A 25,054-nucleotide genomic window follows, 5' to 3' on the forward strand; every position below is an offset into this window, starting at 1 on the left:
CATGCATTTAAAATATTTTAAAATCTTACAACAGAATTTTGAGGGGAATAGAGAAAATGACTGACATTAGTATCTACTGCTTCAAAAAAAAAGAACTATATAAAATGTTTGATTTTATAGGATACCCTGAACATTAAAAGAAATGTGTGTGTGTGTGTGTGATATGTCTTATTTCTGTGCATCTACTTTTTTTTTTCCAGTTTCTGAAGCAAACTTCCCTTTGTATCATGTATGACTTGAATACATTTAAGTATTACTTGGCATTTATTACCTAGCAAGATTTTTACTGCATCTCACTTAAAAAGAAATATAAAAGTGAAGACCTCATCTTTTCTCCCAATGGAGACTTCATAGGCTTTCTGCAGCTCCTTCAAGCTGTTGATCTGGTTGCACAGTTGTTTTAAGTGTGCTGCGTGTTTTTCTTTCTCTTTTTTCATTTCCATTCTGTGCCAGTCAATAAAATTAAGTCTCCATTTGCTTAGTTCAGATATGATGTTTGTCTGAAAAATAAATACACCAGCAATTAAGTTTAATATTGCTTCTTAAAATTACACTGAAATTAAGACATATTAAAAATAATCAGAACAAGCAATCAACATTAAGAGCTATTTATAAAAACCACTAATGAGAACCTTTTTAAGTTCAACCGTCACGGCTCTTCTCAGTTCATATTTGCCATACTAAGGAAATGAATTTTTTTCCTATTTTAAGTTACTCTCTATGAAAGCTGGTTGTCCTTTAAAAAAAAATTCAGGTCTCCTCCACCAGTAAACAGATACTTTATTTATTCAGGACTTTAATGTCCATATTAAGATGGAAAGAAGAAATGCAAGGGTTATGGCCTAGGCTCAGCCATAGGACAGGAAGTTATTTAGATAGAGGCGGACAATGGAAACCATGGGGATTGATGCTTTCCTCCCCCACATTATTTATCACAAAGGCCACCTTACAACAAACTGTTAAGTGTGGTCCCTTTTCACCCTACTAACTACCGTAAGTAAAAATACCAAATCATCATGTTATCAAAGAAACTGGGTGACAATATGATTAACTGAACGTAGAACAAATTAGATGACTGGCTACTCCAATGGACTTACACCATGACTGGAAGCATGAAACCTGTTCCAATGGGAGAAATGGTAAAAATTATACTAAAATATTATTTCTAGAATTTATGGTTTCAAATAATAGAGAAATATAAATGCCACAGAACTCTCATTAGAGTAATTTCACTGTGAAGGTGAAATCAGTTTTTTCAAACTGTGTCTCAGAAACACTGTCATTTTCTCCATTATATATTAAATAGCAAAAAACCCCTGCCATTTCTATAATACTGTTTTATTTAGAGGCCAATAATATCACCAAAATAATCAGTTTTTATAGACTTCTCAGTTACACACTATGGTTGCTTTAATAAGCAGCTATAAAATGAATATATGTTGCTAAAACTGGATGCTGTGTTTCAGACAAAAAGAGACATGATATGGTAAGGGTTCGATAAGGGTCTCTGCTACACATAGGCTGAGTCTTTAAAAACATCTGAGAAATTCAGTGGAACCTGCAGAACTATTCCAGCAACTGCTGAAAAGTATGCTATTCAAAGTATGGGTCCTGAACTAGCAGTGTCAGAGCTTGTTAGAAGTGCATGACCTCAGGCCCTCGTCAAGACCAACAAGGACAAGCTATAGCTTAAAAGGATCCCCAGATGATTTGTATGGACATTACAGACTGAGAATTGTAGATTTAAAACACCGGACTAATCTTCTCAGGAAACTAAAGACTTTTTTCACAAAATCTTTTGATTCAAAGAAAAGAACAATAGATAGTGGGATCAAGAGCAAAACTGTTATACTACATATTAAACTGTAATTGAATAAGCATAATACCTTAAGTCCTGAACTCCAAAGATCAAGTACATTTTCCATCTTCTGAAGGTTTTCATCAGAAATAAGAAAATCGCTCACAACGATCTCATGGACGTCTGCATGACTAGAAATAGACCCTGGTGAGGAAGAGTCACCTAAGAGGTTAGAACTGAAAAAATCCATGACTGGGTGTGAGGGCTTCCTTGGTGATGACACTGGTGATGACCCTGGAGAGGAGGGAAAGATGTCGTGGTCAGGCTGGAGAAAAGATAACCCAAATGTAAGGAGTTCTAATAGACAGTAAGATGTCAGTTACCTACAGAGGTGGAGCAAAATGCAGAGAAATGACTTTTTAGTGTACTTTTTAAAGATTTTAAAATTTTATTCATGAGACACAGAGAGAGAAAACAGAGACACAGGCAGAGGGAGAAGCAGGCTCCTGGCAGGGAGCCCGATGTGGGACTCGATCCCTGGACCTGGGATCACAACCTGAGCCAAAGGCAGACGCTCAACCACTGAGCCATCCAGGCATCCCGTTATAGTGTACTTTTAAATTAAACTGAGCACAGTCTGAAATTAATACTGTAATTTCAGTATTGTCACTGATTCAGGACTAACCAGCCCAAGATGCCTCCTATACTCCCTCCCCCCAAAAAGGACCTCTATCCCAAACAAGGATACTTCATATATCCAGGTCCAGCCTGAGCTAAAGTTATTCTCATCTGCATCACCATATTAATTAACATTTACTAAGTGCTTGCTATGTTCCTGTAATAGTGTTAGAAAGATGAGCTCTGGGCAGCCCGGGGGGCTCGGCAGTTTGGTGCTACCTTCAGTCCAGGGAGTGATCCTGGAGACCCGGGATCGAGTCCCGCGTGGGGCTCCCTGCATGGAGCCTGCTTCTCCCTCTGCCTCTCTCTCTCTCTGTGCCTCTCATGAATAAATAAATAAAATCTTAAAAAAAAAAAAAAAAGAAATATGAGCTCTCCTATTATACGCCACCAAAAGAGTCAGGCATTACTATCTCCACTTTACTGATGAAGAAACAGGTGCAGAAAGAGGCAACTAACCAAGGTCCTGGTGGTTGTATATAGGTGATTATTACTTCATGTAAAACACTGGTATGGGTTTTAACACCACCAAAATTCAACTCTATAAGTAGAAAGAGACTAGTAGTTTAGTTTTATCAGATAATCAGCTGTAAGGCACACTGTTAGCCTTCAACATATAGGTGAAAATATATATACATCTCTTTCTATATATATCCATATATACATAATTCCCATCCTCTGCCCACAGACATGGTGGCAGGGTGGGGGGTGGAGGTAGGGGTGAAAGCCAGAGCCAGAAAAACTGGCATCTACCTTTAAAAAGCACAAAGTAGGAAAGGTTACTACTTTATCACACATGCACGTTGGAATTAGAGACCGTTTATCATTTCTCACGTATTTTGCTTTTCTTAGGAGGGTCCTGATAACCAAGATTAAAAGGCCCCCGTCTTCCTTAGTGAATGAGTCAAACAAAGGTAAAGCTACTACAGGAACTTACTTAAAAGTAAACCAAGAATGTTTTGCAAAAAGGATAATCATTCCCTAACATATATTTTTATATAAAAAATTTATCAACAAATAGTTCAGGCTAGTCAACTATGAGACACTACGTATTCTGAAGAATAAACCCAAAGAATAGAGTGACAGAGTACATGAATGTTCTCTTTCACTAACAAGAGTTGCACTTGTGGAAAAGCAAGAGGCTCTGCTTTTTAAAAAATTTTTAAACATTTATTCACCTTTTACAAAATAGAATGACCTAAATGAAGTACTTGAAATATCCCCCGGGGAGTACAGTGCCCAAGCCTTTTATTTACAAGTGAGGAAATAAAGGATAGAGGCACTCTTTATGTGGTGGCTTAAATGGCCTATACGTCATATAACATCGAGTCACAAGGCAAGCAAAGTGTCCTATTTTAATTATTTCAATCATTCTATGTCAAAGAAAAAGTTTCAATCTGGTACTAGTTTGCTTTTATAATCTCTGTAACACAAGTTAATCTCTCCTTTAAACAAAGAAAAAGCAAACTTCAGGCTGAACCCACCACCACTAGCAGTATTCAACCAAAACTTAATAATTTTGTCTGAGTTGCTTTTTACCGACTGTTAAAAGGGTATATTAGTTTTATGCTATAATCAGTAATGACACACACCAATTTTCCTTTTAATGAATTTAAGCTAAAAATAAATATATCTGAAGAAAACCAAAAAATGATAGAACAAGTGATATAAAGATAGGACAAAAATAATTAAGTTGGTACACAAATGCCTGAATGTTGGGAAATAATGCCCTGGTTCATAAAAACATTTAAAATGGCCAAGCTCTCTGACATTCCATTAATTCTTTTAAAGTATTTGCCTGCTAACCTAGCAGTTTTAAGAAAGGATGCCATACACTATTATACATTAACCTGTCTTAATTGTACTATTTTGGAATTTTATGAAATTACTTTAAATAAAATTAGTTAATAGATTAGCAACAGCAATATTAAAGAATCCTGCCAATAAATAATATGGTGAAATTATTCCTCTTATTACACAAATAATATTCACCAAACCATACAATGTTATATATTAATAAAAACAAAGTAAGGCAAAGGCATACCATCTGTCTTTGAATGACTTGAAATATTCAAATCACATCCTTTCCCAACTTCCATCCTTGATTCTCTTACTACAGGGCTATTTCCTGCTGAAAAGAATTATTATTTTTTTTTTTTTATTAAACCAAACTACTCATATCAAAGGTCTAATGACACATAGCTAATTTAAGAAGGTAAGAGTGTCTACAACTTTAGAGCAAGCAAAATACAACTGCTGGGGATACAGGGACACCAAGACAAAGAACAAGAAAGAAAAAGTCTGAGACTAGAAAAAGTCTTACTGTATCACTAGTTAAGCTCAAATTGACCCATCAAACAGAGCTGAAAGAGAATGCAGCCTACTGCAGCATTTAGTCCACGCTAAGAGACTAAGTGGATGACTGGCATTAGAACTTAGGAGCTACGCTAAAAACACTGGTTGTTTCCAGGGGCCTGGGGCTTTTCACTAGCTGCAATCAAACTAAAGTGACACTGGTTCCCCCAGAACAGGGACTGAGTCAATACACGGCAGAAAGAAAACAGAGGAAAACTTCACTAGAATGGCTGTGCTGGAGGCTTACATATACTCTGCCAACTTCAAAATACACCCTACTTATACCAAGTGACAGCAAATGGGATGATAAATGCATATATTCCAACCATGCCTATGTGTGAATTGGGATATGTAAATTCACTGCCTGCTGTGTGCTTAGATCTCAAACCCTTTGTGGAAAAGGCAGAGTATGAATGAATGAATACTAACTTGCATGCTAGAGAAGAACAAGGGTTTTATTTATTTATTTTTTAAGATTTTATTTATTTATTCATGAGAGACAGAGAGAGAGAGAGAGAGAGAGAGGCAGAGACACAGGCAGAGGGAGAAGCAAGCTCCATGCAGGGAGCCTGACGCGGGACTCGATCCCGGGTCTCCAGGATCACACCCTGGGCTGAAGGCGGCGCTAAACCACTGAGCCATCCAGGCTGCCCAGAACAAGGGTTTTAAATTCCAATTGATGTCCCTGAAAGGCTGGCAAGTCGGGGCAAGGAAAGGACTCCCACTTTGTGTCTCTGGGAACAACAATACAGTAGGACTGCAGCCAGTGGAAAAGGAAACAAGCTTTTGGTAGAAGCACAGAGGGTGAACACATGGATTGACTATTTACATATTTTATAAGACAGTACGCAGCACTTTGGGTTTGCTCAGTAGGAACTACAGGCTGAGGTCAGGATCATGGTCAAGATCACTATGTAAAATGAATAAATCCCAGTGTCCTATCTCTTGAGGATCAACTAAAATTTAGGCAGAAAATATTCAGTGTTAGAATGTTTCAGTGGCATGTTCTGCCCTTGATCCACTGCAGTAGGCGGAGGACAGACGAGCAATGAAAACTCCAGGTTTGCAGAGGGAGAGGAACCAAATATCAGGGCTGCAATTTCCCAGAAACCCAAGAGCCTGCTGACTCCGATTAGGCTGCATCATGTGCCTTCAAGGAGAGATCCTCAGAGTTATGCCTATTGTTGACAACTGCCCATTGCCAGGGCCATCTTAGGGGACCTTTCTGTGCCCTTTTAAGTAATATTTACTTAGTGAGCTGTTTGGAATCTTGCACTTTAGTGAATAAGGAATGGATAGGTGGAAGGAGTTTTACCCTCCTTTCTCCAGCTTTCATTCATCTATCAATATACATTCTGGTTTGTGTTAGCTTTCAGTACTGTCACTGACATAGTCCAAAATGGGTTCACCTTTGTGGTGATTTCAGTCTTCCATACTCACAGAAACGCTACCAACCATGCCCCAGCAAAGGGCAGTTATCAACAATAGGCATAACTCTAAGGATCTCTCCTTAGAGGTTTTTTTTTGTATATTTTTTATTGGAGTTCGATTTGCCAAAAATATGGAAGGCTTCACAATTTGCGTGTCATCCTTGCGCAGGGGCCATGCTAATCTCTGTATGGTTCCAATTTTAGTATATGTGCTGCCAAAGCCGAGCACAACTTAAAAAGTTCTGAGGGCTACCTATGGACCACCTTTAATTTGGGGCCTTGGGCATTTAGTTTCCAAGGTAATCCTGGTATCTAACGATTGGAACAAGCAGAGGTGCAGTATACTCCACTGAGGAATGTACAATGACTACTGTGTTGCTTTAATTATTATTTTTCATATAAGTAGCACTCAAACAAAATTCACATAAAAATCCAGCTGTCACGTAAGAGAGATAAACATACTGAAATGGAAAAAGTTCCTCCAGATGATAGTGATACACAGGACTGACTGAGAAGAATCACTGGCGAAACATTTTCACAATCATAGGTCAATAGCATTAATGAGCTCAGTAACATCCTAAATTAAGAGATATCTTTAAAAATATACATAACCTTGATTATGAAGAACATCATCAATTACAGCAGGAACCCTAACATCTGGTACCACTTCTCCCTTAGAATGACATGGCTGTGAAGCATCTGATTCAATGTTTGGAGTCACAATGGCATAACGAAGCAGTTCTTCATATTCTTCCTATGAGAAGCCAATAACAAAGAATATATTTATTATAACACATTCAGGCAAAGAACAACAAAGACACAGTTAAACATGTTCTCTACTTCAATTCTCAAAATAGCATTCCCATGTCATAAGCAATGTGTATTCCTTAAAAACAATAAAATCCAACAAATAAACCAATCCAAGTTTCTTCCAGTGATAGTACCTTAGTACACAAATTCCTTCGGCGTGTCTGTCAATTTAGCAGTGGTGACACAAATTACCTAGTGTAGTTGCCTGAAGCCAACCAACAGCTACAAGGCAGAAGAGCCCTCCCTCAACTGGCAGCTGCTTGCAGGCTGGCAGAGACACCATTAGCCGCTTCTCTGCTTTTCTGAAACTTAGTTTGAAGATGTTGCTCCCAAAGACTCCACAATAGGATAGTCTAGGGATGAAAAGTAGTTTTGACTCTGCTTACTGACAGCCACCATCCAACAACAGCCACTCAGCAACAACTCTGGGTCTCTCTTCACAGTATGAAAAGAATATAAGGGAAATACTGGAAGAGGACAAATATTGACGATAAAGAGACCATGAATGTAAACTTGTTTCACTCTATCTGCTGGCACCTTCATAGCACATGAGAAAGGAGTGATAAAAAAGAGGTTACGAAGTGTAGACCTTACAGTAATTCCTCAGGCTTAAAAAAAAAAAAAAAGAATTTCCTAGCGCAAATACTTAGCTATTTCTTTAGCCAAATCAAAAAATGTTATTTGTGAAGTAAAAAAGTATACTGGAATTTAGTCTCTATTCACAAGGTATTGGTATGATGTAACAAATATTCCTCCTAAGCAGTTACTTTTAAGAGTATTGCATGGACCCACAGAATGTCTTTGCATTAAAAAAATTGGGGGGAAGATTTTCAAGAATGCTAAATGTTATTATTCCATGGGATTATTCTGTGTTAGTTTTTCTCCATAAGAAGTTTAGTTCAGATACAGAACTATCTTCTCAATAGTCCTAATTGTCTTATTATCTGGATTCATCTCCAGTATGAAGATAATCGATGCTCAAAACTACCTCTTTGAAGGGTCATAGTCAAGACCTGCTGAAGCGAACTGAGTGAATTGTCGAAATCAACGAATTATCTTTAATAAAATCATTATATGGTATACGCATTGGAAATTAGCAATTTTTGCTCTTTCCCTATGATTTTCTATGAGTAAGAATATTTAACTGCCCACCACACCCAAGTTTCCAGCCATGGTTGTATCACAGTTAGCTGAAGTAAGTGTCTTCATGTTTCCCAAAGGAAACCAGTCCCTCCCTATGAGAGTGAGAAGCTGTGCAGCAGCAAATGACTTCAGATCATGTTACATGCTTATCATATTACAGTCTTAGCACTTATTCCAAGTTTGAATCTTCTGGGTGTTTCTTGTGTGATTTTTATATTACGAAAAGTTTGAAGAAGCAACCAATTTTGTTGGTGATTCCACACTGAATCAAAAATTTTCTATCAATTTTTTTTATGGTTTTGATCAGTTTATTTGAAGAGGAGATACATTTTTAAGAACCTACCAATTTTTTTTCTTTCTTTGAAAAGATTTTATTTTTTTTCATGAGAGACACACAGAGAGAGGCAGAGACACAGGCAGAGGGAAAAGAACAACAGGCAGGGAGCCCAATGTGGGACTTGATCCCAGGACCCTGGGATCATGCCCTGAGCCACAGGCAGACGTTCCCACTTAACCACCCAGGCGTCCCAAAGAAAGCTACCAATTTTTCATAATGCACAGAGAAATTGAATCACTATGGTATACACCTGAAACTAATGTAACTCTGTGTGTCAACTATACTCAAAAAAACAAAAAAGCTACCATTTTCAACCATTTATGTTAAGAATCAGAATTTTCTTAATATCATGTAGCCCAAATAAAATACAGATGCAAAAAGGTCACTTAGGCTTATCAAACTATGCTGGTCTTCTATCATTCACCAATGTCAAATCTGCATTTATAAAGGCAGCCTCATTGTTTTTGCTAACTTTGTGAGAAGTAAATGTCACATATTTGAATTTATAACATAAATCTACACAATTATATTTCTGCTTTAACCTTTTCCTATTGGAATTTGAAGCAAAATTGTTTGAAAACAGGGTTTATGCTGGTAGCTGTTTGAAAGCTGCTGGTCTTTAGGGTAATTAAATGTAAAAAAGTGACTTGGTTTTAGTTTCAGCCTTGATCTGCATATTTAATATAGATTACTTATATACAGTAAATTTAGTTACAGCAAGCTCAAATTTTTACATGTCAAGGCTAATTGCAGAAGAGAAAGAGATACTCCAAAGGGAGAATCATTAGAAAGAAAACTTAATCATCAGATTTTGGGGCACCTGGGTGACTCAGCTGGTTAAGCATCCAATTCTAGGTTTCTGCTCAGGTCATGATCTTGGGATAGTGAGATCAAGCCCGAGTAGGACTCTGCTCATGGCAGTGTTTGCTTAAGATTTCCCTCTCCCTCTCCTTTTGCCCCTCCCCCACCCTCTCTAAAATAAATATTAAAAAAAAGAACCTTTCATCTGGCTATAGTCAACTCCTTAGACATATCCCCTTTATGATAATAAACACATGTCTGATTTTTATTTATTTTTTTAAAGACTTTATTCATGAGAGACAGAGAGAGAGAGAGAAAGAGAGAGAGGCAGAGACACAGGCAGAGGGAGAAGCGGGCTCCATGCAGGGAACCCGATGCGGGACTCGATCCCTGGACTCCAGGATCACGCCCTGGGCTGAAGGCGGCAGTAAACCTCTGAGCTACCCAGGGATCCCCCATGTCTGATTTTTAAACTTACATTTCCTGACAGAAAATAAAAGTATTTCACATTATGGTTATCACTGAGGTAGGAGGCTCTTATTAGAGAAAAAGTAACTTAGAATTTCAGATACATTTCATTTTTATGTTGACAAAAATAACTACAATTCTTTAAATTTAAATATTCTTAAATTTAAAAAATAAATTCCTGAATCACATCAGTTTTCCAGTTATTACAATAAAAGGAAATACCCAGAGAGTTTGATAAATTGAAGCCCTGTACAAGATAATCGACTGGTTTCTATATACTCGAATGTATGAGTCAGTCCTAACATATATAACATTTCAAGGGTAATACTCTCTATGACAGAAAAGGCTAACAGTCCAGCAGCATCTGTTTCCCCTTTATTCCTTTAAGTTTCTAAGACCTCAGGGTCTAACCTGGGCAAATGACCACCCAGCAACATTTCTCAACCTCCCTTTCACAGGTATGGCCAAGAGACCTGGACTATGGAAATGGCGTGTACAACTTCAGGGCACGTCCTTGGAAAGGAAGCTGCTTGCTCCTACTTGTTCTTCCCATGGGTTAGAGACGGCAGTGAGCTAGCACCCAATGATGCGAACCTTGTCAACACCCTAGGGCATGGCACAGCCACAGGAGAGAAGAGCCAGAGTCTTCAGGTGACCTCAGGACTCCCTACCAGCTCTGACTTACAAGAGACTATGTATCAGCTCACACTTTTTTTTTTTTAAGATTTTATTTATTTAGTGTGTGTGTGTGTGTGTGTGTGTGTGTGTGTGTGTATATATATATATATATATATATGAGAGAGAGAGAGAAAGAAAGAGCACAAGCTGGTGGACCAGCAGGCAGAGGGAGAGGGAGAAGCAGGCTCCCTGCTGAGCAAGGAGCCTGATGCCCTGCAGGGCTTGATCCCAGGACCCTAAGATCATGACCTGAGCTGAAGGCAGACGTTTAACTGACTGAACCACCCAGGCACGACTCACTCAAGCTTTTAAACAATTTACTTAACAATTTTTACTTGGTTCCTGTTAAAGCGGCCAAAATAATACCCTATTATACTTCCCAAACAGCCAAAATAAACTTTTGACTTCGACTAAGAACACATAAAAATGTGGCTGTTACAGATTGAATGTCAGTGTCCTCCTCAAATTCATATATTGATAACTGGAATCTCCAGAGCAGCTGTATTTGGAGATGGGGCCTCTACAGTAATTAAAGTTACCTAAGGTCACAAGGGTGGGGTGCTGATAAGTCAGGATTAGTGTCCTTTTAAGGGGCACAGAGAATTCTCTGTCTGCCCATGCACACGCACTGAGGAAAAGCCATGTTGAGGACTCAGTGAGAAGGCAGCTGTCTGCAGGCCAAGAGGAGAGAGCTCACCAGAAACAGACCCTGCCAGACCTTGCTTTGGTACATCCAGCATTCAGAACATGAGAAAATAAATTTCAGTTGTTTAAGCCACCCAGTCTACGGTGTTTTGTTATGACAGCCCAAGCCAACTAATACAGTTGGCTATCTTGTACTTATATTTTGATGTCAATTAACTTTTTAATTGGTGACAATTACAACTACATTTAGCCAAATCAGCATTGCTCAATCAGACTTAATTTATTACAACTTCTAGCCTATAACGGGAAGGGAATTAGAAGTCAGTGGCTTTAACTTGCAGCCTCCCTAATCTGACTTCTGCTCTGGATCAGAAAGGGGGGGGGGGGAGAGCCAGACATGTATTTCAAAGTCCCCACAACAAGCACTATGACTTAGAGCAGAGATAAGTAGGTGTATATTAACAGTATTCTATGTACATATGTTAATTTATCTTAGGTAAGACTAAAATACTAGTTATTTAAACAATTATCATACTTTCATATATGTAGATACAGGCCAAATGGGCTATTTTAAATCTAAGGATCAAAATAAATAATATTGTTTCTTAATTATTAAAAATAACCTGTCTTCAGGTAAATAAGAATCCTGAACTAACAACCAAAACTTGTAATTTTGCTCCCCACCAATAACAGCTGGACTGGTGTGACCCTGAACTACAGGTGAACCCATACATACCATGTAAGGTCAGGGCAGCTGACCTGGCAGTTTGGAGTTGTGCTTGGAGGGAGTTACCAGTCAGTAAGCACCACGGATGCTGCCCATCCCTCAGCATTCATCAATGAAGTTCTAGGAATCATTCACACAATTGAGACAGTGAAGAAAACTCCCTGAGAAGGAGTACTGACTTGTAAGGGGCTCTTATATTAAATGTTTAGTTTTACATATTTGTTATCTATGTAAAAGCATATAATTATTTTATTTTTAACATGTTTTAGTATTCATATTTTGAAATGTTTCCAGGAATGGAAATATAGCCAAGTTTTCAACTGTCATCAAGAACCAATAGGGTCGTAAGCTGAGGGTTACTAATAAACAGAATCTCAGGTGGGCTGACATTCTAAGCAGGTAACCAATAACACAAAATTATTTCTGGCATGTTTCTCTCAAATTCTACTCTGGAGATTTATTTTTTTGATATAAAGCTTTGTCTCCAGGCAAAATGACAACTTGAGATCTTACAAGGTGTTTACATTTTAATATTAAAAGGATCTGAACCCAACAATGACAATGTGTGGGGTTTTGATTCCCTCACCAGCAACAAGCTATTCTTAGGCACTAGCTGAGTGTCCTGCAATTCAACTCAATTCTGACACTATCTACTGGAGACAGCTTCAGGTTCCACAAAGTAAGGGCTCAGTCCTCTAAGACTTCACCTCCCCCAGCCCAAAACTCAGACACCAGGACCAAGTCCAAGTTACCCCCTGAGCTTATGACTAGCCAGCTACACAGACTGGAGGTTCTAAAAATCCCTCTCCCCAGGTCTGATGAATTTGCTAAAGCAGTTCACAGAACTCAGAGAAACATTTTCCTTACCAGATCACCAGTTTATAATAGAAGGATGCAAGAGACACAGGACAAAGTATAGGGTAGAGGGGAAGAGCTTCCATGCCCTCTCCTGAAAGCCAGTCACCCAGCACCTCTATACAGCCACCAAGCTGGAAGCTCTTGGAACCCTCTCCCACTGGGTGTTTATGGAGGCTTCATGACACAGGCAAGCCTGATTAAATCATTGGCTCCTGGTGGCAGAACTCAATCTCCAGCCCCTCTCCCCTTCCAGGAGCTCAGGGTGGGTGGGATGAAAAGTTCCAACCTTCTAAACCTGTGGCTAGCTCTTCAGCAACCAGCCCCAATCCTTAGGTGGGGTCCAAAAGCCATCTTGCTAGCATAACACACACATTTATCACTTTCATTATTTAGGAAATTTCAAAGGCCTTTTGAAACCATGTACACAAAATGAGGATGAAGATCGAAATATATTTCTTATTATAAATTGCAATATCACAAGTATAAATTAATCAGTTCTCTCCTGAAGCAAGTTTGAAAAAGGCCGAGATAAAAAATGCAGGAAAGCCCTGCTGCCTTCAAAGACGGCACAAGGTAGAAGTACATCCAAAGCTAGAGCAAGGAGGAAACATCTAGGTCACAATTCCACACTATCTTTATCCTAGTAAATATTCACAGTATTTCCCCAATAGCTTCCCAATTTCTAAATCTGTAATTTCAATTAAAGGAAAACATGTTTCATAAAATATCTTCCTAAAGTTTTTCTCATATTATACACTTTCAAAAACTTATTCTATTTAGGCATAAACATAATGTCCAGCTTTTCCCCCTCTTAAGTGGTACAATTCTAAAACTCAAGACATACCATGTCAGACTCTCTCATTTAAAATCTACTCTAGAAATCTGAATCCATATTTCTGATAATAAAACATGTAGCAATAAAAGAAATTTAAAACAGTTCATGTAAAAACCACACCATCTATCTGTCACCGTCCAGGTCCTGGGCAGCAGAATGTGCTGAATGTTGTAGCAACAGGGACTAGAATCTAGAGTAGAACTTTAGGGAACCTAGGGCCCCAGAACTCTGGGCAGTTTGACAGCGTATTAATTTGCATTAAAGTGAAAGCAACATTCAGCAGCAATGGCTACAATGAGAAAATCTCAAGGAAAAAAATGTTTCTTGGGTTTCCAGCTTCACTTGTTATGCTGTTTGAAGCTTTTGCACAGAGTATTTGAAGAGCTCATGACTGTTTTCTGAAAGGTTCAAACAATGTAAGGCATGTATGTCCCAAAGTTTGTGCAATAATTCTCGAAGTTTGATTTTATTATAATTTGACCTACATCATACGCTATAAACAAAATGTAATTATAAAATGTACGTGGCGCGAATAAGTGAAAAATGTATTCCTAGTTTTCCCTCATATTGTCACTTGTTTAAAATAAATCACAACAGGGACGCCTGGGTGACTCAGTGGTTGAGCGTCTGCCTTCGGCTCAGGTTGTGATCCCAGGATCCAGGATCGTCTCACATCGGGTTCCCCGCAGGGAGCCTGCTTCTCCCTCTGCCTGGGTCTCTGCCTCATGAATAAATAAAATCGTTAAAAACCAAAATAAAATAAATCATGACAAACTTAGACATGTCTTCCTACCTGAAGATCTGAAGAGACAGAACTGCACTGGTCAGAGTCTTTCTGCATAACGGGAAGTGAGCATTTCTCTTCATCTGATGACATTCTGCACAAACACTACAGAACAATAGAAACTCACTTCAGTTTTCTTCCCTTGATATTTAAACATTTTAGTTTTCTATATACATACATCCTAACCTGTAAACAATAATCCTGTTAAAATCTTTCAACATATTGAGCACCCATGGACAAAATAAGTAGGCAAGGAAGGAAATAGTAAAAGACTCAATTCTCAGCATCAGTGAGTTTTTAATGTAGTCAAGGAGATGACACAAATATATGAAACGTTAAAGAGAAATGGAAGCTCCTCAGACATCCACAATGGGGTCTGTTGAGAATAGACTGTGACCAATGTTCCTCAGCAATGTGTGGCAACCTGTATGCTGTTCATTGTCCTATAAGATACTGAACCGAGAGAGAATGAACAATGTAGGCAAATTCTCTGCTTAAGGAAACTTACCATTTGGGAATATTATTTTAAGAAAAGCAAGACTATATAGAACGAAAGATTCTTATACACAATAGAAAAACTGTTAAAAGTCTTAACCAAAAAAATAAAACAAGTACTTTTAATATCAAGTAAATAAATTTAAAGGGCAAGTAGTAGGGAGCCCGGGAGGCTCAGTCAGTTGGGCATCTGATTTTTGATTTTGGCCCAGGTCATGATCTCATGTCCTGGGACTAAGCCCCATGTGGGCTCTGCACTCAGTGTGGAGTCTGCTAGAGATTCTCTCTCTCTCCCCCTTCTTTCTGCCCCTCCCGCTATTTGTTTGCACACACATGCACTCACTTTCTAAAATAAATAAATCTTAAAAAAATAAAAAAAAAGGACAAGTAGCGACTATTCAAATTCCCTGAACAGGAGGTACATGTAAAACAGTGGTGAGGAATTAAGATGAAGTTCTGTCCTCACAAACTTCAGAATCTGCAGAGATAGCCAGACACACATAGAATATGAATGACAAAATGGAAGAAAAAAAAAAAAAAAGCTAGTAGACCCAAAAACAAAAGCAGTACAAAGCAGGGAGTAAGGAGTAACTATTTTTCATGGGGTGGGATTATGAGGGTGAAGAAATGGGAACGGAGTCAGAGAATGTTTTAATTAAGAAGATGAACTAGGTATTGAGATCTGAAAGAGAGATAGATGTAAGGACACGCTAGGCATTAGAGTAGCAGAAGCAAAGACACAGAGGGGCATGTTCGTCGGTCAGGAACATAAGTAGTTTGCATGGCTGAAGCAAAGGGTGCAAAGCGAGGCTTGGCTAAGGATGCAACAGGCAAGGTAAGGAGCTGCTAGTGTATGGAAGATCATTGCGTCATGTCAAAAAAATGTGGGCTTCCCTCTAGAGAAGTTATTGAAATGTTTCAAACAAGTCATGACATGCTCAGCCTCTTCTTGTAAAGCCTCCAGGTTTCTAGCTTGGGCAATCAGACGGATAGTAGTGCCACTCACCAAGGTGAGAATCGTAGGAAGATAATAAGCAGGTTGGGAGGGCAGACAATGGGTTCAAAATCAGACCAGCTGGGTGTGAGGCACTGCAGTAAAGCTGTGGATACACCCTTTACAGTGCACAACAAGGACTGTGTCCACGATGTGAATGCTGCTTTCTGGAGTTAAGCAATGAGGGAGCTCTTCTGCCCTGGAGGTACAGTAAGAAGAATCAGCAGCATAATGGGAAGTGCTGAAAAAGGGAGGGGGAAAAGACCACCCAAGAAGAGGAGTGTGAGAAAGAGTTCTTATTCTGAGGTCCATTCACCCAAATTATATGCAGTATTTTTAGTATAAATGCACATGTGTATTTATCTAGTAAGAGGATCCTCAGCTTCTAATGTGTTCAGAGGGGCCTAGAGCCCTAATCAAGTTAAAGGCCTACTACTGTAATGAGATTAAAAACTAGAAACACACGCACAGAAAAAAAAAACAAAAACAAAAACTAGAAACAGTAACATTTAAAGGCAAAGACAGGAAAGGAAGTCAGGGGAAGCTCCGATGGTTCAGCGGTTTAACGCAGCCTTCGGCCCAGGGCGTGATCCTGGAGACCCCGGATCGAGTCCCGCCTCGGGCTCCCTGCGTGGAGCCTGCTTCTCCCTCTGCCTGGGTCTCTGCCTTTCTCGCTCTTTCATGAATAAATAAAATATTTGAAAGAAAAGGAAGTCAGAGTGGTAGAATTATCAGAAAGAAAAGCATCATAAAAACTTGGGGAAGGGCGAGGTTAGGGTCCAACCTCGCCGTTCCCCAAGTTTTTATGAAGAAAGATGAAAACTGGGGTCTCCTGAACATGGCAGGAAGGAAGTAGCTGACGTCTATCTAAGTAATTTCGGCGGAAGATGAAGCAGGTGTCCATCACAGCAGCCTGAAACATAAATGAGACCAGGACATCGAGGTGGAAAGCGCAGAGCACGGAGGTCAGGCCCGGGCTCGGGACGCGTCCGCCGCATCCAGGGGACCAGGAGCGGGGGGGGGGGGGGGGGGGGCGGCGGCGGGCGCAGGGAGCGGGGAGGGCGCGCGGGGCTCCACCGGCCCTGGCCGGGTCACACTCCCTGAAGAAAGCGTCGGCCACGGGGGCCTCTCCCCTGCATCTTCACGGGCCGGAACCGCCCCCCCGCCGCCCCGCCGCCAAGGTACCACCGGCTCCGCGGCGTAGGAGCCCCGGCGCAAACACACGCGGGCCGCGGCACCCCCCAGCCCCGCACGGCCTCCGCCACCCACCGGCGCAGCTCTCCGCGAAGCCGGACGCTCCCCTCCGCGTCTCGTCCCGCGGCGCCGCCGCCACAGCAGCCGAACAGCGGCTCCCGGCAGCAGCCCGACAGTTGCAGCCGCGGGAGGAACAAAGGACGGTGCTGTTCATTGGCCCCGAGCTTCAGCAACCTGCCGCTTGATTGGCCTCAGCCTCGGGGGCGGGGCCCTGGCCGCCGGAGACGCACCGGGCGGGGCGGGGTGTCTGGAGGGAGAGCCCCGCCCCCGGCGCCGGTCGCAGCAGGGGGCGGGGCCGTGGGCCGACGAGGACCCGCGGGGGCGGGGTTCTGGAGGGAGAGCCCCGCCCCCGGCGCCGGCCGCAGCAGGGACCCGGGCCCTGGGCGGACGAAGACCCGCGGGGGCGGGGCCAAGAGAGACCCCCGCCTCCGGCGCTGGCTGCTGCAGGGGGCGGGGCCCTGGGGAGCTCCGCCCCGCGCCCGGGAGCTGAGCCGCGGGCTCTCTCCGCTCGGCCCCGGGCCCGGCTGGGTGAGAGGGCGCCCAGCTGCGCTGATGACCTCCGATGACCCTAAAGCCCGTGCTGGCCCTTGTGCACAAGAATCCTCTTGTCCGTAATGCCCTGCTACAGGATCGTTGGAGATGCTTTTTAAAAGTACGGATTCCTGACACCCACCCCTCTGCTTAATTCCTTCCGTCTTAGCGCCAGGGAATCAGAATTTTTACCGAGGACTACCAGTGATTCTGGTGGAAGAGTCAGCGGACCACACTGTAAGAAACTGCTGAACGGCGTGTTACTAGTGACCTCAGGTCAGGCCCTTCTGGCGAAGTGACTATGAACCTTAGAATAATCGGGTCATAATTGTAGCTGGCTCTACCAGCTATTCGCTGCCACCTTGGGTAATGCTGCCCACATTAGGATCCAGGTTGCAAAGGGGGAGCCCCGTCTGGGGACCAAGTAATGAGCTCTGGCTGTTCTCAGGCTCCCTTTGTTACGGGAGGATGAGGTGTCTGCGTTTTGTTTGTTTCTGTAGATAGAAATGGCATAACCTGGGCCCCGTCTACCTTCCCGTTGGCAGAGCCAGACTTCTACTTGTACAAACAATGAAGTCAGAAGAGCCAGCAGTTTCTTTGGCATGAGCTATGCTTGTGTTCCTCTCCCCAGCCCTCTCCTGTGGTTATCATGAATAGAACAAATTCCTGCTAATGCATATGAATTCATACCTGGTTGAAATATGTTTTTGAATTGAAATGCAACTAATGACTCCATACACTGTAATTTTTACTGATGGACTTCCCCCTTTCTCTCCTGCCTCTTGGCTCCATGTTGCTCTTCTCTGTCTTCTCTGTCCTGGGGGGTAGATTTTCATAGAAAAACATTGGGTAGGTCATCTCCATTCTTCTGTGAGGGTACAGAGAGAAAGAGACCAAACCTAATCTGGATATCAGGAATTTAAAACTGATTCTTTTCCCAAGATTCTGAGAGAAGGGGAGAGATGGAGAAAGAGAGAATCAAACACCTGCAAATTCATAATTAAATTGCCAGGTTGAACCTTCATAATTATTCATTCAACAAATAATAATCTAACATGCATCAGATGTAAAACATTTTGTTGGTGCTAGGAATAGAGTGGTGAACAAAATAGACACAGTCTGCCCTCTCGGGAAAAAGGACACATCAAAGAGGAACAAAAAACCCCACACATGTGAATAAAAAATTATGAATTATGTTTGAAGAGAAGGGATAGCAGGAAATGCCTGACTGAGAAAGTTTATTTAAGCTGAGACCTGAAGAACACGTAAAGAACTTATTTTATCTAATAAACACACATATGTTACTATGTTCTGGGCATTATATTCATTAACTCATTTAATTCTCAGATTATCTCTATGATATAGATGCTGTACCCATCCTTGTTTTAAAGATATGAAAACTGAAGCTCACAGAGTTTATGTGGCTTGCCTAGGATCACACAGCCAATAAGAACAGAACTGGTGTTCAAATGGAGGCAGTCCAGACTCCAAGTCCATGTTCTTATCATTCAGTATGTTCTGTTGGGAACTGTATGTCAGTTATGTATTGGATGGTGTCCTCCAAAAACGATATTTAAGTCCTAACCCCTTGTACTTGTGAATATGATCTTACTTGAAAATAGGGTCTTTGCAAATATAATCGAGTTAAAATGAGGTCATTTTGGATTGGAGTAGGGCCTATCCAAAACTAGTGTCCTTTTGGAGAGAGAGATATAGGGAAGAAGATGAAGGCATTACAGAGAGTCAGACGGAAAAGTTCAGTTTTCTTTTTTTATTTAAAGATTTTATTTTATTTATTCGTGAGAGACACAGAGCGAGAGAGAGAGGCAGAGACACAGGCGGAGGAGAAGCAGGCTCCATGCAGGAGCCCGACGTGGGACTCCATCCTGGGTCTCCAGGATCATGCCCTGGGCTGCAGGTGGCGCTAAACCGCTGCACCACTGGGGCTGTCCAAAAGTTCAGTTTTAAATATGCTATTTGGAATGCCTAGAGATAGCCCAGTGCACTGTCCTTTAGGCCATTTGACATACATATCTAGAGCCCAGAAAGGAGATCTGGACTCATAAAAAAAAAAAATGGGTATGCTTTGGATATAAATCTGTGGAGGACTCCAAAAAGGCTCCAGTTCTTCATATCTCCCGTATCAATGTCCTTTGCCATGCCCTCTCATTAATGGCCAATGGGATTTAACAAACGTGGTGGAGGTAGAGGCTTTAAAGGCACTTGTGTGATTGACTTGGCTTATTCTTGCCCTCTTTTTTGATCATGGGGACGTGCCTAGACTAGCCAGTTGGAAGATGAATGACATGTGTATTAGACTTGAGGTGCCTTGTCATCCTGGTGGAGGCCATCCCAGATCAGTCTGTAGCCTACTGACATTCAGACAGGGGTGAAAGTCCAATAAAAAATGGTAAGACCACCAGGTAAACTTCCTGTCATGAGCTCAGTGAATGTTGTCTAAAGCCACTGTGTTTTGGGTGGTTTGTTATGTAGATTAACTTAGATTGACTCTAAGAGAGAACTGATAAGATGCAATTTAAAGCTAAGGAACTAGATGAGACAGCCCTGGGGGAAGCAGGGGTTGGGGAGAGTAGGCTGAGTAGAGAAGAGGGTTCAGAACCAAACCTACTGGTTAAGAGCTAGTATCCTTACATGTCAATGGAGAAGCAGCAAAACAGACTGAGAAGGAGAGGCCAGAGAAGTGGGAGGAGAACCTGGGGAGGCTTCAGTAAAATGCTAGTGAAGTGGCTAATGAGTTTAACGATATGGAGGCCTTTCCGGGCCTTTAGGTGCCCTAAATTCAGAACCTCTGCTCTAATAATCTTTCATCTTCTTTTAATCATCACTGTTTTAGATTTGGCTGTTGGTGAATTTGGCTTGGATTGTTTCTATAGTTGCATGCCTTCATTTCTTCTTTCTACAACTCACGCTTCACAATGCTGACAAATCATCTTCTTAAAATAACATTGCGTTGCATAACTTCTCCCTCAAAAACCTTCCATGGTGTTATATAGCATTCAAAGCTCTCCTAAACGCAGAAGATCTAGGCTGGAATCTTTAAATTGTCCATGTACTAGGTATATAACTTTAGGGAAGTTCTGTATCTTTTATCAACATAAGCCACATCTTTTTAAAGTTGAGAAAATAATAGAACCTACCAAAACTAAAAAAAAAAAAAAAAAAAAAAAAGAACCTACCAAAACTAAATCTAAATCTGAACTTGAATCAACCCGTCTATCTACCTATGAAAATTATCCCTTTTGAAGCTGGGGAGATGTCAGCCTAGTTAGATTACGTGTCCCAGTCTACTTTGCAGTTTATTGAGGCAATTGAATATGTGTGGAAGTGGAATGTACCATTCCCTGAACTAGTTTTTAAGACTTTAGGTATGTTTTTTTCTGAGCCTTTTCTTTCCCCACTGTGTTGAATGATCATGTGAAATAGAACTCCTTTGCCAGTTCTGTAATATTAAAAAAAAGGTTTTTTTCCCTTTATTTTTTTTAAATTTTTATTTATTTATGATAGTCACACACAGAGAGAGAGAGAGAGAGAGAGAGAGAGAGAGAGGCAGAGACACAGGCAGAGGGAGAAGCAGGCTCCATGCACCAGGAGCCTGATGTGGGATTCGATCCCGGGTCTCCAGGATCAGGCCCTGGGCCAAAGGCAGGCGCCAAACCGCTGTGCCACCCAGGGATCCCTTTTTTTCCCTTTAAATACTTGTTTTTGGGGGTCAGTCTGTTACAGCCATCAGTAATATAATTTCTAGGTGTGTATAGATGGATACGACACTGTTGGGAGGCAATGTATATGAAAGTATTTTTTAAATTTTTTAAAGTGAGGTAAAATAGCAGAGGGTTTGGAGTCATAAAATCTGGTGTTTAACTTTTTTCCAGAAATTAGCATCAAGTTTTACGCCTCTCTAAGGACCCCATGGGAACATTTACTATCAGTGGTGGTAAGAGTTGAAACCCGTGTCATTTTTGCTAGACCTGGGTTAGGGGATTGATTTGAAACTTGTTTCTTTTTCAGGTCATCTATGACTCATCTAAAAACGTCTCCTGGGATCCCTGGGTGGCTCAGAGGTTTGGCGCCTGCTTGCGGTCCAGGGGGTGATCCTGGAGTCCCGGGATTGAGTCCCACATCCGGCTCCTCGCAGGGAGCCTGCTTCTCCCTCTGCCTACATCTCTGCCTCTCTCTCTGTGTCTCTCATGAGTAAATAAATAAAATCTTTTAAATATATATATATATATATATATATATATATATATATATATATATATATTAAAAAAAGGTCTCTTCACCCTATTTGTTTAGCTGGGACTTTAAGGGAAAGATCCTCAATCTGGGAATCTAACATAAATGACTTGTCCTAGGGTAGCAACCGTAATTTAGTCTATCACTGTGATTTTATGGAGGAGTAAATTAGATCTAGAGGAAAATAGATTTACTTTTCTTGAGTTGCACATCTGAGGAGAGAGAGAGAGAGAGAGAGAGAGAGAGAGAGAGAGAGAGAGAGGCATGTCCAGAGGAAGGGAAAGGAATAGCGGTGGAGATGGGGAGATTTGAGTCAGAGCCCTTGCCAGGGCCTCTGTCTGGGTAGAGGCTGCCATAATCTTACCTATCTTTCCACCAGACAGCCAGACTCAGATTTTCTTCCCTTCTTTTTCATCTCATCTACTCCTCAATTCAAATGTACCTAAGGCTGGACTTTGTTTCTCCAGGTCATAGGTGGTTGACATAATAATAATTTAATCTATACAGAGAAAGGAACCAGCCTCCAGAGTGCTCCTCTCCCTGTGAGTTATGAACACTGGCCTTCTGAAAACAATGTTTTGGTTTTTCTGAATTAGATAAATGACTTGATGGTGAGATTTGAGTTCCAGCAGGAAGGTGTGCAAAGAACATGGTAGATTATTTTTGGGTAAGAGGCTCACAGTGTGTGTCCCCAAATAGAACTTCTGTAGCTGAATTCATAGAACACATTTACCTGACGCAGAGCAAAGGGAGAAAGACTGTCACTTAGCCAAGACACAGGGTGGTAGCAGGCACCACGGGCGCTGTGGTCTACAGACGTGGCACCACGGCAGTGCTGTGCAGGGGCAAGTATTTGCTGTGGAGTAAGAGCTTGTTCAGGATATTTTGATTCCCTGGATTCCACAGTTATATTTTGTTACCCAGCACTCCCTGGCTCTTTTATAGTAGAGGGGGGTTAATTTCTTAGCTTCCTCATCAGCCTTCTGTTCTTCCTAATTATAAGGACTCATCCGGGACCCTCTCCATTAGCATCCTCCAGCCATGTGAAATCTTCTTCACCTTTCATGTTTCTTTCTTTGGATAAAGCCATCTAAGTCTAGCTGTGAGAGGCAGGATTAATTAGTTTTTCAGAGAATAAGTTAGTGAGTCCCACTGATGTTTTGAATACTACACAGATGCTATATTCTTGGGTCTTTAGGGTTTCTGAGATGGGTTTGCAGATCAGGGTAATTCAGCCCAGTGATGAGAACCCGTGCAATTGGAGGTTAGGGAAGCATATGCAAAACCGACCAGAAGCCACTGCACTTATCAGCAAATTTCATATGATTGTTTGGTAAAAGCTCCACAGGTCTACACAGGTCACCTCTCTCAGGATTCTGCAACCAAATGAGCCAACTGTGGGCCCCTTGCAATCAGGAGTTTACAGCTACAGGAGCCCTGGAGACAGAGGCTGGGCCCAGCGAGGAGCAGTAGCACTCAGGCTCCTGCTCCCACAGAACTCACAGGAAGAGTTCTCTCATAAAGACGTTTGTAGTCAGAACTTTATGCTGCATTTTTATTCAGGAAAGAAGCAGGAACAGAAGAGTGTCATTTCCTAGGAATCCAGCACTGGAGAAATGAGGAAAATTCTTCCAAGGCTGGTCTCCCATGCAGAATTGAGGAAACTTTCCTGTTCAGCTCATGCAGTATGGTTTGAGGTTGATAGCACAATCATCAGAGAAGATGGAATTGATGAGCTAGCCAAATTGTATGGAGTTGAGGATACTATGTCAGAGATGACATGGCAAGCCATGGGTGGGGCATGCATTTCATGGCTGCCCTCACAGAGCACTCAGCTCTGATCCAGCCTGCCAGGGATCAGGTGCCATGGCTGATAGTAGCGCACCCCTTACACCTGACCCTGGCATAAAGGAGCTAGTAAGTCGCCTGCAATACGTTTTCCTATTATCCAGCGACTTTAGGAACATTGTAGAGCATGTTGCTTCAAAACTCAATATCCAGGGCACCTGGATGGCTCAGTCAATTGACTGCCTCTGGCTCAGGTCATGATCCTAGGAGTCCTGGGATCGAGCCCCTGAGTCAGGCTCCCAGCTCAGTAGGGAGTCTGCTTCTCCCTCTCCCTCTGCCCCCGCCCTTGCTTGTGCTCTCTGTCTCTCTCTCTCCATCTCAAATAAATAAATAATTAAAAAAAGATTTTATTTATTCATGAGAGACACACAGAGAGAGGCAGAGACAGAGGCAGAGGGAGAAGCAGGCTCCCTGCAGGGAGCCTGATGTGGGACTTGATTCCAGGACTTCAGGATCACACTCTGAGCTGAAGGCAGACAGATGCTCAACCACTGAACCACTCAGGCATCCCAAATAAATAATTTTTTTAAAAAAAGCTCAGTATCCCATTAACCAATGTACTGGCCAGTAAGCTGAAATTCTACTTTGATGGTGAATATGCAGGTTTTAATGAGATGCAGCCAACAGCCAAATCTGGTGGGAAAGAAAAGTTTTTAAATTTGTGAAGGAAAAATTTCATTTTAAGAAAATGGTCATGATTAGAGATGGAGCCATAGACATGGAAGCCTGTCTTCCTGCTGGTGTTTCCATTGAGTTTGTAGGAAATGTGATCACACAACTAAAAGACAACTCGGAATGGTACAACTCGGAATGGTATATCACTGATTTTGTAGAGCTTTTGGGAGAATTCGCAAAATAATATCAATTTTCATGTAGTTCATAACAACTTCAGGTTAATTTTTTAAAAGATTTTATTTATTTATTCACGAGAGAAAGAGATAGAGGCAGAGACACAGGCAGAGGGGGAAGCAGGCTCCATGCAGGGAACCGGATGTGGGACTCGATCCCGGGACTCCAGAATCATTCGCTGGGCTGAAGGCAGAAGCTTAACCGCTGAGCCACCCAGGCGTCCCAGGTTAATTTTTTAAAGTTAGAATTTGAGGGGTGCCTGACTGAGTCAGTTGGTAGCACGTGCAATTCTTGATCTCAGGATCATGAATTTAGGCCCTATGTTGGGTGTGGGTGGAGGGAGATGTGGAACCTACTTAAAATAAAAAATTTTTTAAAGTTATAGTTTGATACTATTTGCTTACAATTGTCTATTACAACGAAATGTATAGATTTGGTACTGTTTATCTATACTTCCAAGTAAACTATGGAAAATTGTTTTT

The 25,054-nt window shown here is 41.5% G+C and overlaps 1 protein-coding gene, 1 non-coding gene and 1 pseudogene across 5 annotated transcripts in view; 1 reads left to right on the forward strand and 2 right to left on the reverse strand.

Annotated features, from left to right (window-relative positions):
* Positions 1-17,248, reverse strand: part of POC5 (POC5 centriolar protein) — a 36,157-nt gene extending 18,909 nt beyond the window's left edge. The window contains exons 1-6 of one of the 4 annotated variants that reach the window (XM_055342238.1): positions 17,106-17,248; positions 14,357-14,452; positions 6,874-7,015; positions 4,521-4,604; positions 1,887-2,092; positions 324-500 (exon numbers count right to left, since the gene is read on the reverse strand). In XM_055342238.1, the coding sequence (XP_055198213.1) occupies positions 324-500; positions 1,887-2,092; positions 4,521-4,604; positions 6,874-7,015; positions 14,357-14,440 (693 nt within the window). In that variant the 5' untranslated portion in view covers positions 14,441-14,452; positions 17,106-17,248. The other 3 variants (XM_055342237.1, XM_055342239.1, XM_055342240.1) reach the window with 3 other exon arrangements.
* LOC129521093 (U6 spliceosomal RNA) lies at positions 6,387-6,490 on the reverse strand. The gene has a single exon (XR_008666753.1). It is a non-coding gene; the product is annotated as a U6 spliceosomal RNA (small nuclear RNA).
* A 6,243-nt stretch (positions 17,249-23,491) lies between the features above and the next one.
* LOC129521021 (phosphoserine phosphatase-like) lies at positions 23,492-24,582 on the forward strand (annotated as a pseudogene).
* Positions 24,583-25,054: the final 472 nt, after the last annotated feature.

Source organism: Nyctereutes procyonoides, unplaced genomic scaffold (assembly GCF_905146905.1).
Source record: "Nyctereutes procyonoides isolate TBG_1078 unplaced genomic scaffold, NYPRO_anot_genome, whole genome shotgun sequence".
Lineage (NCBI taxonomy): Eukaryota > Metazoa > Chordata > Mammalia > Carnivora > Canidae > Nyctereutes > Nyctereutes procyonoides.